This window comes from Miniopterus schreibersii, assembly GCF_964146895.1.
Source record: "Miniopterus schreibersii genome assembly, chromosome: 4".
NCBI classification, from domain to species: domain Eukaryota; kingdom Metazoa; phylum Chordata; class Mammalia; order Chiroptera; family Miniopteridae; genus Miniopterus; species Miniopterus schreibersii.
The window spans coordinates 11,833,164-11,847,080 of NC_138105.1; the positions used below are offsets into that span (position 1 = coordinate 11,833,164).

At 48.0% G+C, this 13,917-nt stretch overlaps 1 protein-coding gene across 1 annotated transcript in view; it reads left to right on the forward strand.

The window, feature by feature from the left end:
* Positions 1–13,917, forward strand: part of HTR4 (5-hydroxytryptamine receptor 4) — a 121,479-nt gene that overhangs the window by 75,472 nt on the left and 32,090 nt on the right. Inside the window, exons 3-4 of the mRNA XM_081134729.1 lie at positions 2,562–2,687; positions 3,806–4,006. Coding sequence (XP_080990855.1) covers positions 2,562–2,687; positions 3,806–4,006 — 327 coding nt within the window. The remainder of the gene's footprint in view (positions 1–2,561; positions 2,688–3,805; positions 4,007–13,917) is intronic.

The following is a 13,917-nucleotide window of genomic DNA, read 5'->3' on the forward strand; positions in this document are numbered from 1 at the left end:
ACAACATGTCTTTCTTTCGCTCAATAAGCAGATAACTGAGCGCTTCCTATGTGCTGTGCATACCTGTACACCACACGCCACAGAGTGGACGTGTCTGGCCCTGGAGATTGTGCTGGAAAAGATGAGCGAAGTCAGTCTGTGGGGCGGGGCACAGACGAGAGTCAGTAACAGAAGTCACTCCAGATAGCAGCAAGTGCTGTCTTATGCTGGCGCATTAAGTGGGGTAACTTTAACCTGAGACCTGAAAGACGGGAAGAGGCATCCGGGAGGGAGGCGCAGCTAGTGCAGAGGCCTGGGAGGGCACCGGCTTCAGGGGGGCTCTGGGTCAGAGCCTCTGAGAAGGACATTGGGAAAACCACCATCACCTCCTTCGTGAGACACGTTACCTCAGTTAACGCGGCCTGAGGTCAGATTAGTTTTGGGTAGACGCATCACCCTAGTAAGGTCTTTTTCCTCATGAATGAAACCTTCCCTGTCCCGTGTTTGTACTGTTGATAGTTGGACTTTAGGTGTGGAAGGGTGATTTAGATGAACATCCCTGGAATTTCTTTCCATCTCGATACCGTTTGAATGAACCCAGTTATAAGTAACAGGAAGGGAGCGAAGGGCAGGCCAAATATCATTGCCATTTGTGCAGCTTTGCCAGGAAGCTGCGGTTTAACACTCCCCAGGGACTGGACAGGGGGAGAACAGACGCCTGCCCAGTAAAGTCTGGGTGACATAGGGAAGGTATTTGCCTGTCAGCCACACCTGGGAACAGGCCATTGACCAGAACCGGCGTAGCCACTGCGAACGTGGGAAGATTTGAGAAACTGAATCTCCTAAACAAAGGAGTTTGCTCTCCTGTGCTCGTAGTTGCACTCTCGCCTCTTGCGTTCCTCGCTGTGGGACTCTCACGCTCCTGCATTTGCCCACATGGCCCACATCCATGTGGATCCCTCCCCCCCACAGTGGACTAATGGGTTACAACTAGCCTGATGCTACTGGATCCAGCTCCTCCAGGGAACGGAAGCTCTGGACACTGGCTTTGCTTTTAGCTCTGCCGAGTCCCCAGCTGCACCTCTTCCAGGACTGGATTGAGGGAAACCGGGCTTTGGAATCCCAGGGGTGTAATTTCAGCAAATAAAGCTCTCTACCACATCCATCCTCCCCTGGGGGCCTCTGGAAATGTTTATTCCCACGGTACCCCAAGAACCCCACTCACTAGCATTGGAGAAAGACCATCCACGCGTATTCCGATAACAATCTGAACCCTAGCCTTACAGACATTGATCAATCAATCAGTCAATCAATCAGTTAAGAAAAACACCTGTCAGTGGAGTGGATGCTCTGATTCTTCAGCCACTGTACTAGTGGGTCCTTATTTTAATTAGCATCTTATCTTTTGAGAAACTTGTGGACAAGGCCAGAGACAGGACTTGGTGGGTTGCTGCCACCTGGGGCCAGCAGCCGTCTTGGTTTCCAATGGAAGGAGCTCAGTAAACACAGATATTTCTTGATTCTTGGGAGCCTGTGGTCCCAGGAGCGGACTCCCGGGGCAGGCAGCCCCTCGCAGACCAACCGCTAAACTGTTCTGGCAGCTCAGTTTCTCTCTCTGGGCCTCAGTTTCTTATATTGAAATGTGGGGCTTGGGTCTGAGAATTTTAAGATCCTTTGAAGCTTCATTTAAAAAGAACATTTTATTAGTCTAATAGGCATAAAACTTTTTTCTGTAGCTTCTGAATAATCTTCAGGCATTGTGCTTTTATTGATGGGGGTCACTCACTTCTAAGTTAATAAAACAAAATGATTCATACTAGGACAGCAGAGTTTATAGAATCAAATCAGATGCCAACATTGTCAAGACCACAGATTTGAACTGTTACGTTGGGGAACAAAAGAAATGTTGTTTAGAGCAGTGAAGTGAGTTTCTGTGTTTATTGATTGGCTGCTGTCTTTTTAATGGACTTCACAGAATCTGAGACCAATTTCTTCAGGTCAGCTACGTAAGAACAATCTTTAAGCCATGGCCTGTTCTGGAGACAGCCCACTGTGCACAGCAGCTTCTGCATGGGCTGGGCTGGGGTCCTGCAGACAGGGTGGCCTTTTACTCATGCAGACCCTGGTTCAAGTCACTGTCATTCATCCACCCAACATCATCTTTCCTTCATCCAAGAAACGTGAATGACGCATTGCAGTTGAATTTATCCAAGAATAAACCATATGAGGTCCCTGCCGCATGGAGCTTCCTCGGTGGGCAGGTGCACAAAACAGGAATCAACCAAAATGCCTTTCTGAGCACAGCTGAGGAAGCTCTGAAGGAAAGGCATGAGCTCTCTGGAGAATGGCTGTGCAGCCTCAGGGCGGTTCATTCATGTCTCTGAGCCTCCTTCCCCTGTCGTGTAAGGCTTAACTAAGATATCATGTAAAGCAACAGGTGCAGACATTGGCACATATTAGGTGCACAATAAATGTGTGCCGCAGCTGCTGATGGAGAAGTTACCTTCCTGAATGAGGAAAAGATGAATTTTCTTGCTCGTGTCTCAGGGTTTCCTTCAATTCTTTGTATGTCTGTCTTCCAGTTCCAAGGAGGGTTTCAGGTCAGTGGAGAAGGTCTTGCTGCTCACGTTTCTCTCGGTGGTTATCCTGATGGCCATCTTGGGGAACCTTCTGGTGATGGTGGCCGTGTGCAGGGACCGGCAGCTCAGGTGAGTAGCATGGGGCAACCTCATAAGGAAACCTGGGTGGTGTTCTGGGCTCTCCCTGCAGAGTTGGGGTCTGCACTTCTAATTTCCATTATAGTCTGTGATAATGAAGGGGGAAAAAAAAAAATACATGGGGACAATGTTTGGAAACAGAGCAAGGCGACAAGATCGCACATCACCCCACAACCCTAACATGACCGTGTAAACACTTAAGTACGTTTCCATCCTGTCCTCTTTCCTAGGTTTACCTTTGTTAGTTTTTTTAATCAGTTGTGATCGCTGTCTGTACATGTGTTGAGGCCACATCTAATCTAAACTCTCCACTTTCTCAGTCGGTTCAGAGAAAGGGTGGCCGGCAGTGCCTGATCCAGGATGTAAACCTGGGTCTTCTCTTTTCGCTTCACCAGTCTGAGCCCTGGCTGCAATTAAGGTCACCCGGGGACCTTTGAAAACTTGCTACTGTGTAGTATAAGTACGTCCCATGCAGTGGCTGATTCTGTCGTGCAGCCTAGGTTAAGAGCCACCAGACCATAGGGGGGTAAAAGACGTAGTCCTGGCTTATCTTCTGCCTTCCTCTCTGAGCAAGACACGCATCGATCCAGTGATAATGCAGCAGAGCATAAAAGCACCCTTCTGATGGGTGTCGCAAACGTCAGTCTGAAGGTGGCAAATAATGGAATTTCACGCCGTTCGTGGAGGGGGCACCTTGGGAAGGCCCCCGAGAATGACCAGACTGGGGCCTGCAAGACGGGTGGGATGTAGTTAAGCCAATAGTAGGGAGAGGGAGCACCCTGTAAAAGGCCCTTGGGAGGAGCTCCGTACGCAGGGACTCCAATCAGACCACATGGCCAGAGGGGAGAGGGCGAGAGGGCTCTGGGTGCAAGAGGAGCCTGGAGAATTCTGAAGGGGTCCGGACCGCGCAGGGCCTTTCCAGCCACATCGCAGAGGGGAAACAACTTCAAAGGCCCAGTCACACGTTTGACCTTTTCTCCTTTCTCCTCTCCCCCCTTCTTTCCTCCTTTCTTTGCTTTCCTTCCCCCCTCTTCTCACTCCTCCCTTTCCTCCCTGACCTCCTTCCTTCGCCCTCCCACTGCCTCTTCCTCACACTTTCTCGCTCGCAGGAAAATAAAAACCAACTATTTCATTGTCTCTCTTGCCTTTGCGGATCTGCTGGTTTCTGTGCTGGTGATGCCCTTCGGTGCCATCGAGCTGGTTCAGGACATCTGGATTTACGGGGAGATGTTCTGCCTGGTCCGGACATCCCTGGACGTCCTGCTCACCACGGCATCTATTTTGCACCTGTGCTGCATTTCTCTGGACAGGTGAGGCCGAGCGCCATGCACAGGGGGCGCTGGGCTGGGGACAGCGGCCCCGCGACCGCCTGCCGGGGTGTCTTTCTTCCCTAATTCATTAGGGATGAATCTTGGAGACGGAAATCTGGCTATTCACTTGCTCACTTTGCAGTCTCTGCGGAGGGCTCTCTGAGGCCTGTGGACACAGAGATAGGGAGGCCTGAGCCTTGCGAGGAGCCTGTGGTGGAGGTGGAGGCAGGCCCAGCTGTGCAGGGCCGCAGGGGCAGGTGCTGCGGGAGCTGAGCACCAGGGATTCCTAGGCGGGCTGTGGGGTGGCTCACGGTGGCGTGTCCCGCGTCCCAGCATGGCCTTCTCCTGGAACCCTGATCGCCTGGATCCTAGGTCGACGCTCAACCGCTGAGCCACACCCGGCTGGGTGGGAGTTATTCTTAATGTGGGTTTTTCTAGCCCCCCCCCCACATTTAAATAGTCAGTCCTACTGATTTTTCTTCCTACCCAGATCCCAGTCTGTCTCTCCCCATCTCCGCCATTCTCGCCCAGCCTAATATCATCTCTTGCAACCTCCTATAATTGTCCTTCTGCATCTCCTTTATGGCCCTCCAGTACCCTCTCCACTTACAAAACCTCACAGTCGTCTTTAAAAAATGCAGCTCTGATCCTGTCGCTCCTTTGTTTAAACTCCTTCAGTGGCTATTTCTTGCACTGGGGATCAAGATCAAACTGTGGCCTGTAGGGTTTTGTGCTGTCCATTTCCTATGCCCCAGCCTCACTTCACGCCCTTGGCCATCTACTATCTGGCCTATAGCTATCCTGGCCTCTTTCTCTCTTTCCAGTGCTCTGTGCTCAGCCATCTTAGGACCTCGGCTCCTCCCTCTGCCTGGAAAGTTCCTTTACCCCCTCCTCCCCTGTGTGCCTTTTAGATTTTTAGCTCAATCCTCTCTTGGTTGCAGAAGCCCTCTTGGGCCCTATCAAACCCATTCTCTTTTGAGAACTTAGTGCAATTATGACTAAAACAATTAATTTTTTACAATTTTTTCTTAAACGTCTCTGTCTACCCCAAAGGGAGAAAGCACGAGCATATGAGTGCCAATGAAGTCCCTGCCCTCGTGGAACTTACCTTTTATGGGGGAGATTGACAACCAGTAACTACGTAAATACTGACTTAGTATTTGGTCAACACTGTGGAACAACTAGAGTGTCCAGCACACTCTCTTTTTGAACAATGCTGCCAATAATTTCATTTCCTTCTCTGATCTTGGTCAAAATCTCCACCACCATAAGTGAAATGGGATCAATGGCTTTGTTTTCCTCTGGGACCCTGGGAAACCTGCCAGGTGTCTGCCTGTCCCAAGAGTGATATTTTCACTGGGCCGGAAGGTTCACACTGGACATTACAGGGCAACAGTTTAGCCTGGAAGAGTGTGATTTTGTTTATCACCTGCCTTCTGTTTTTGCTGGGTCCCTCCCAGGACAGTCCGGCCGGGCCGGGGCAGAGCACAGAGTGAGCGTCTCTAAGGTGCGATGTCATCACTTGTCATGGGCACTCCTGGCCAAGATGTCTTGTCCTCCTGTCTAGGGCTGTGAATCTGCAGGATGACTCATAAAGGATAGCGCCTCTCAAGCAAGAATGCTCACTGTGAGTCCTGATTCCACCCAGATAGCAGACCCTACATCAAAGCAAAACATTATGAAACGCTTTTCCCCAACCACCATCCACTGTGCTTCCGGGTGCTTTGAGAATTGAATCCTATTAATGAAAGTTTATTGCCTCGTTAAAACATAATTTCAAAAGCATAATTAAAATCCACGCCACCTATAGTATAGGTCATGAGAGGTCAGAACTGCATTAAGGCATAAAGTATCACTGATTATTTTAAAGCTAAGGTTCTGTGGCGAATGAAAACCAACCAAGTATCTGTAAGAGTACAGGTTTTGAAAGTGGGATACTGTAACTCAGCCATTCAAAATCGTGAGGGATAACTATGTGTATTGTCTTAGAAAGATATCCCTGGTGTGTTATGTGAGGGGAAAAAAGCAAGCTTCAGACTTTAGTGTTTAGAATAATTCCACTTTTGTAAGATAAATACCTAGATGTCTGTATCTGGGTACACACAGGAGTGAGTGGGGGAAGTACATTAATCATTAATGATGGTTATATGGGGGGCCCTGGGGGTGGAGCTGGCTAGACTGGATGGTCAGTTGGGTTGGGGTTGGAAAACTTCACCTTCACTAATTTAGGAAATATTTGTTTTAAGCCCCTGTTCTCTCTTTGCTAGAAGTTAACCCTTGTCAAATGTGAGAGTATTCGGTCACCTTCCAGCTGAAAGTGCTCCTGGGCTAGCACATTCCCCAGCCGGCCGAGAGCATTCTGAGTCAGTGCTAGGAGTTCCCTTTGAAGCTGGAGCACTGCGGGAACGTGGAACCTCTGAGCAGCGTGTTCCCTCCGCTTTCTCACGGAATCGCCTAGATTCTCCCCCTCAGGGAGCCCTCGCCAGCCTGGCAGCAGATGCTCCCTCCCGTGGACATTCACACTCATCTCCATGACCTTGTGTCTGATCTGTTTCAACAATCTCTTTTCTAACCATCGCCATTTTTAAAAAACATAATACCTGAGCATTATAAAAAAATGGCACCTTTTCACAAGTAAAACCTAAAAACGTCCCCAATTCTCCTCCCCACCTCCACGGCTGTACACCCCGCAGGTAACTACTGTAAATACAGCGCCCTCTGAATTCCAATTATTTCATATGCAATAAGCAGACTTGTTATGGGGATGTAATTTTAGCTTACTCAAATAGACTTACGGTTTAAATTAGCAGTTGAAGAGGGCCTTTCCTGTATAGACCCCAATGAATTGCCTGACTGAAGAGTCCTCAGCAAATTGCTTATCAGATGATATATTAGTAGGTCTTTTTTTTCAGCAGCATGTGACAGAAAATAAATTGATTGGTTCAATTAGCTCAAAAGCCTGGCTTCCGACGTGGCTCTCTCAAGGGTTTGATCAATGCCATCCGGTTGCGCTCTCTCCCTCCGTCTGTCCCCCATCCTCATCTCTCCCTTTCCATCTCTTTCTCTCTGTCTGTCTTCCTCTCTGTCTCTACGTCTGTGTCTATCTTTATGCCTGCCCCTCTTTGTTTCTAAACTGTTTCCGTGTCGGATTCATTTTCATCTGAGTTCAGAAAAATAGCCACAGGCAGCGTGAGTCTTGAACTGTCCTTACCTCTGAGTCCACAGGAAGAGAAACCTAAATGCTGTTTCTCATGGAAGAACTTTGTTGGCTTTGCTTGAGTTAGACGCTCTTCCCTGACCAATTGCTGTGGTGTGAGGGTGACACATCTGGCTGTGGGGCAGAGGCGAGGCACCGTGCCTGTGGCTTTACCACTACATGTGGCACTGGAGAGTGGCAGCTCCTGCTGGAAAGAGGGATGTTGGACAGACAAGAGCAACAGTCATCAACTTCTCTTAGGCTGGCTGAAGGACCTACAGGTATCTTTATGAAGCCTCCACAAGACAGACATGTCACCCCCAAGCCTTGTTTATATTGGTTTAAACATTGCTAGATCCTTCTTCTGGCTTCAGATGCCATAATCTTCAGACTTAACCATTCTGGTCCCCTTTCTCTGGTGTACTTCGTTCTGTTTTTGGCATCAAATGTAATTCCCTTTAAAAAAATCGATTTCACTTCATTGAGGATAGTTCTCTGTAGCCTTGCAAGGTTTTGTCTTTGATATGTCCAACTGAACTGTCACCCTTTCTCTTGGCAGCCCAGGAACTTGATGTGTTTTAGCTGCAAAAACCCTCCAATGATTTCTCAGTCACAGGTTTTCTTTCAAAACAGCTTTCCTTATAAAACATACAATTCTGACTCAAAGGCTGCATATTTTATCCTGTGCTGGAATTAAGTGTCTCTGCATTTCTTATGATTTCCCTGGAGCACGACTCAATTTTATATAAATGAAAAGTGTCCGTCATTGTGAACTTGTGGGGCTGAGATGCATTTCCACAAGGCAAGTATATTATACATTTTCCCCTCGCTCACCTACTCCCGGAGGGCAGGTTCATGCCTTGCACACCACAGTAGTATTTGTCAAGTCGAAGTTCATGCCAGAGGATATGAATCTTATTTTTATATCCATTTCATCAATATTTATTGAGTGCCTACTAATTGCCAGGAGCTGAGCAGAACCATGGAAGTGCAGTGACGAACAATCAGAGGAAAGCTCTGAGTCAGAGAGATTTTAGCCTGGTGGATAGTACAGGCAGCTGGTAGGTTATTATAGTAAAATTGGGGGGGTCATTGAAATAGACCAGGAAGTCTAAGGAGCTGTTGGAGCACGTGACCACCAAGGCACGGATGGCTCTCAGAAGTGACACGGAAGCTGGGATCTGCAGACAGTGTAGACATCAGTAGGTGAGGTATGAGGAGTGACGGTTTCAGAAAAGAGCCTGTGCAAAGCCACGGAGGCTTTTATTTAGTGACACATTATCAACTATAGGCTGCATCCTTAGCTTGTCTTTCAGTGCTATGCCCAAGGTCTGTCTGTCTTTCCTCTCTCACCTCCTGGCGACAGCGATCTGCTATAATCTGAGTACGATGTTTTTCCTCACAACTCCATGTTGCTACCAGTGTCTTGAGCTCATTTTTCTTGGTGAACGCAGACCCTCCTGAAATACTCAGTTGAGAGGTGTCACCTTCTCCACCGACTGGCCAGGCTTCATTCCCAAAGGAGATCTGTTGTTTTTCCCTCTGAGCTCCCACAGAACATTAAATATAAGCACAGCAGTTACCACTCGTTTTAATAATTGGCTTGTTGTCCGTCTCACCGTCGACTGTGAGCTCCTTGAGAGTAGCCTCTGTCTCGTTTGTGCCGGTGCTCTCACAGCCCACAGTAGCTGTGCATGCCTGCTGCGCTGAGCTGGAGTGCTTCACATGCCACTCAGGTTGTCTGATGTAACTTTGGTGGTAGGTTTTCTTCCCCTTTAGAAGTCTCAGTACAGCAAGTAGTTAGAATGAGGCCTGGGGCGCCAGGGCTCGGCTGCCTGCATTCAGTCCCAGGTTGACCAGTTTTCAGTCGTGTGGTTTGGGGGAAGTTACTTAAATCATCTGGGTTTTTCCTTCTCATCAGTAAAACTGTGTTAGTAACAGCATGCTCCTTTTGGAGTTTGCGAAGAATAAGTTACTGAGTGCATGCGGTGAATGCACACCAGTGCACGGCACCTAGTAAGCATTCAGTGCGTGCCCGCCGCATGCATTATGCCATTACTGTTTACCTTTCCAAATGCAAATCCCTAGTGGCTGTTGTGGGTGCCTTCCCAGGTACTGAGAGTTGGGTGTTTTACTTCCCGCTACATAGCGGAGTGGCCTTCAGTCCTCCAGCCCTGGGTGTGCCCCCTCTCTCCTTTGGAGAGCTCTCCTGTCCTCTGGCTTCCCCTGCACTTCTGCTCTGGTCTCTACTGCAATCCTGTCCCATGCAGGGCCCTGGGGTCCTCTGGGTTCTGTGGAACAGCCCGTTCAACATCTGGCCTTACCCATCTTTCTGTTTTCTCAAACTCAAGGTGCTCAAAGTGGAAATTTCCACGGTAAACTGACACTGCCCTCCACTTTTTACATCAGAGGTGCACCTATGAGTCATTTAAATGTAATTCCTTGAGGTCAGCTTTTACTTATCTGCACGGCCAGCTGGATGACAAATCACAGCTGTATTTTCATAAATATCTTTCAGCTCCATCTTCCTTCTCTTTACCACCCCCCTCCTGTTTTTGGGTCACATCATTGCAGTAGCGTCTTAGTTATTGCCTCACCTGTCAGGTTCCTCTTTAAATATGCCCTGTTTCTGCGTGCCCTCCACTCACCATGCTAGCAGGGCACTGCAAACTCTCCTTCCCGCCCCCCCGGGCAGCGATGCTCTCGTCTCGTGTTGCCCACTTACTGAAGTGGCAAGGACACGGGCTTTGGCACATGTAGGTTGCAGTCTCGGGTCCACCAGATCCTGGAGGTCTGATGTGGGTTAAATTCTCTGGGCCTCAGCATTCTCACATTGAAAACGTGGATGGTGACCGCTGCCTTGCAGAGCTGCTCTAGGAGTTAGATACGGCATAGAATACACTTCCTGACACATAGTGTGCCCTCAATAAATGGGTGGTGTGTGCAGTAGGGATAGGAGTAGGTGTAGCAGTAGGCAGATATTGAACAAGTACGGTACAGTGAGAGAAATGCCGTACCACAGATGCATGCAAGGTACTGTCGAAAAAGAGGGCAGAGACAGGGAGCCAGTTCATCTCTCTAACAGAAAAGAGTCTCTTCCTGTGCTTTTTGGGGGCCAGAAAGGTCTTTGCAGGGGATGTGACTGTTGAGCTGAGTCCGGAAGGGTCAGTGGGAGAGCCATCCAGTGTCTGCTCGCAGACTGGTCAGTTCACACGCGTGATCAAGGATGTCTTGCTGACTTTTGTGTGTGTCCAGTTACCTTGCCAAGATGTTTTCAGGTGACACTTTGGGCAGATTACCTTTTTCCTTTCATCTGTAGTGACTCAAGAGGATACCTTTCTAGCCAGCTGGTATTCATTCCCCTTCTTGCAAGTTTTCTTATCAAGGAATATTTACCAGAGAGGAACACAGTAAACATTAATTCTGCGGATTGCTTCTGGGATTATGATCCCTGCAAAGGCTGACATCCTCCAGATCTCTGACAGAAAGGAGTCTCTCCCTGTCTCCCACCCCTAGCATTTTTCCTTCCCCAAACCTGAAGTTCTGCCTCCACTCCTGGCTACATTCTGGGCCCCCCTTCCTGTCCTTGGCTCCTAGTGAATGTCCCTGCGGGAGCCCTCATTGATCCTCCAAATGACTGACAGCTTGCCAAGCTCCTTGGGAACCAGAGGGAAAGGCCTTTACTTTGTTTTCTTGAAGCTACTGCTGCTTCTCTCTCCTCTCCACCTCCTCAAAGGGAAACCAGAACTAAAATGTAGCAAAACCAAAGAGCAGAAGATGAGTCCCATTCCCAGAGCTCTGCCACGGTACTCGGCTGCATCACCTCCTGGAGGGAGCATCCAGCCAGTGAACCCCACCATCACCCCAGACCTTGTGCCACCTGTTTACCCCTGTTGTGCTTGCCTATTGCCATATAACATCTACCCCAAAACTTAGTGGCTTAAACAACAGTGTATTATTATTAAACCTCACAATTCTGTGCATCAGGAATTTGGGCTTGGCTGAAGTCACTTGATAGTATTTATCTGGAGACTGGACTGGCTTAGAGGGTCCAAGGCAGTTCATTACACACATGGCACCTTGGTAGGGTCATCTGGGAGGTTGGGTTCAGCTGGGCCCTTGTCCCTGTCCCTGTGGTCCTTTATATGTGATCTCATGTTCATACATGTTAAGCACTTTTGCATGATAGCTCATGGCTTGAAAAATAGGCCTGGGAGTGGCACACAGCACTTCCAGCATGCTCTGTTGATCAGAGCAGTCCCAGGGCAGCCCAGATCTGAGGGAAGGCGGCAGACTCCCCACCTCTGGATGGGAGGAGTGTCAAAGAATTTGTGGTCATCTTTAATCCATCACAACTACAAACTCTTACAGAAATTCAGATGTAGTTAATTCCCATTTTAGACAAAGAAAACAGACACCAAGTGATCTGTCTCAAAGTTGGAAGGGCAGTCTGTGAAAGAGCTGGGACTGGAACCAACTGATTTTTCTTGCTTAAGGCAAAGTGCCCTCTTAACTCACAAGTTTACTGATTCGGTGGCACTCTTTATCCCCTTGGCCCTAAATTTTAAAGGCCGTTCACTGTGCTTTACGAGCTGGGAACTGTGAGAAAATGAATCTGGTGAAACGTTCTGTTTTCCTGGGTCCTTTCCAACACTCAGGTCTTAGCAGCCAGCTGCTGCTTCATCTCTTCTTCCCTGTGGTTGACATTTCTTTCATTAGCTGATCTTGACTAGAGATTTGGTCTCAGTGATCATCCAGGGTGCTTTCTTCAACTGTGTCAGGTAGGAGGGCTGGGCCTGGATTAAGTCCTTGAAAGAATACTGCACGTAATCAACTCCATCACAGGCAGCCAGGAGAGTCTCAGTGCCTCCCTTCCTCTTTGGGATCAACTCATTCACCTTTCTGCTTCTTAGAACCAGTTACGGGGAGAGATGTTGAACCAAGAGACTTCTGTTTTATTTGTTAAATAGTTTAAAAGCACCTGGCTCCCAAATGTATTTGAATCTGTTCACAGTATGTACGAAATAAATATACAGGGTGGGGCAAAAGTAGGTTTACAGTTGTGAGTATGTGAAACACAGTTTATTCATGTATTATTATTTATTAATTATTGTATTATTTTCGCTATGAACACTGTAAACCTACTTTTGCCTGCCCTGTATATGAAAGATGAGAGGGGCTGGGAGTAGGTCATAACTACTAGTTCTTAAGCTTTATGTGCCAGGATCCTCTTGGGTTTTGAACATGTTATTTCATCAGTTCTCACAGCTAATCGATGAACCAGGCATAATGACCCACTCTTTATGGTGAGGAAACTGGGCCTTGGAGAAATGATCCTAAGACTACTGAGCTAATAGGTGGTTAAGGTCCCAGCTGTGAAGACATAAAGCTAAAACCTCCTCGAATTCTGAGAGTCTAGGATTCCAACTTGTTCTGCCTGCTCCTTGCCTTCCCTGTGGTAGGAGGGCAGGAAGCGAGGGGGAAGAATTTTCCTTAATTGCAGGAGCGGGGAAGAGATTAGCACGGAGCTTAAAATAAACAACTGTCATGTCAGAGTTGTCAAAGTGAATTGTGTCCCCAGAGACATTTAGAGGCAATGTGATCACACATTTATACCTGGCTGCAGTTGGGGAAGCTAATGGCTGGGCTACGATAGGGGATTTTCATGGAGTTTTATAAGCAAGACTTTGAAATGTTTTGCATAAGAAATGACGTAGTTCATCTTAGGTAATCCTGGCCACCTGGAACATCACTTCCATTTCAACATTCATTTAACCACTTTGTGAAAGTTTTCTAGCTAAGGAAGAATGGGAAATGTCCAATGAAGGGCCAGAAAGAAGACCTGGCAGCTAAAGCTATTCCTAAGGTGAGACAGAGCTGCATTCAGCTATGAACACTTTCATAGGCTGTGAACCAGCAACCATTTCTCTCGACTGTGTCGTAATTCAGCTCTGTTAGTACAGCAGTCAGGTGCGTTGACTGTGACGGACATTTGCCAGTTCAAAAGCTTTTGGTGACTCCTCCTAGCACAGCATTCAAACACCTCTAACTAGTGGTTCTCAAAGCGTGGTCCCAAGCCATCAGCAGCAGCAGCGTCTGGGAACACACCAGAAATGCAGATTCCTGGGCCCCACTCGGGTTTACCAACCTGGGTTCCCAGGTGAGTCTGATGCTGGCTACAGCGTGAGGACCACTGCTCTGGGGCCTGCCCCTCCGCCAGCTTTTTATGGCTTATTTCCTTTCACAAACACTCTACTGCCCAGCTATAGAGATATAGGGATATATATTTATAGATATATATTTCATATTGGTGAGATATATATATCAATATGAAGTACATATCTATAAATACTTTATATGTATCTCAAATATATAATATTTCTGTCTCCTTTATAGCACCTGCCATGCACTCTCTCCACTACCACCCTTACCCAGTCTCTAAAGTCCAACTTAAAAGACACTTATTAGAGAAAGTGCCCCCATCCCCCTACTCGACGTGAGCTCTCACATCCCCAAAACACGGTCCCACAGTTAAGGAGCTCCTTTTCATGGGCCGCGATCATGGGCTCTTCCTATCGAGCCCAGGCTGTGAGCATGCAGGGATACAGGGTGAGTGAAGCAAACATCTCTGGAGCGTATAAATCAGGGGAAGACTTTTCTCACCTCCCATCCTGGATCATAGCTCTTGGGGGGATGCAGGTATCTTGGACTCCTG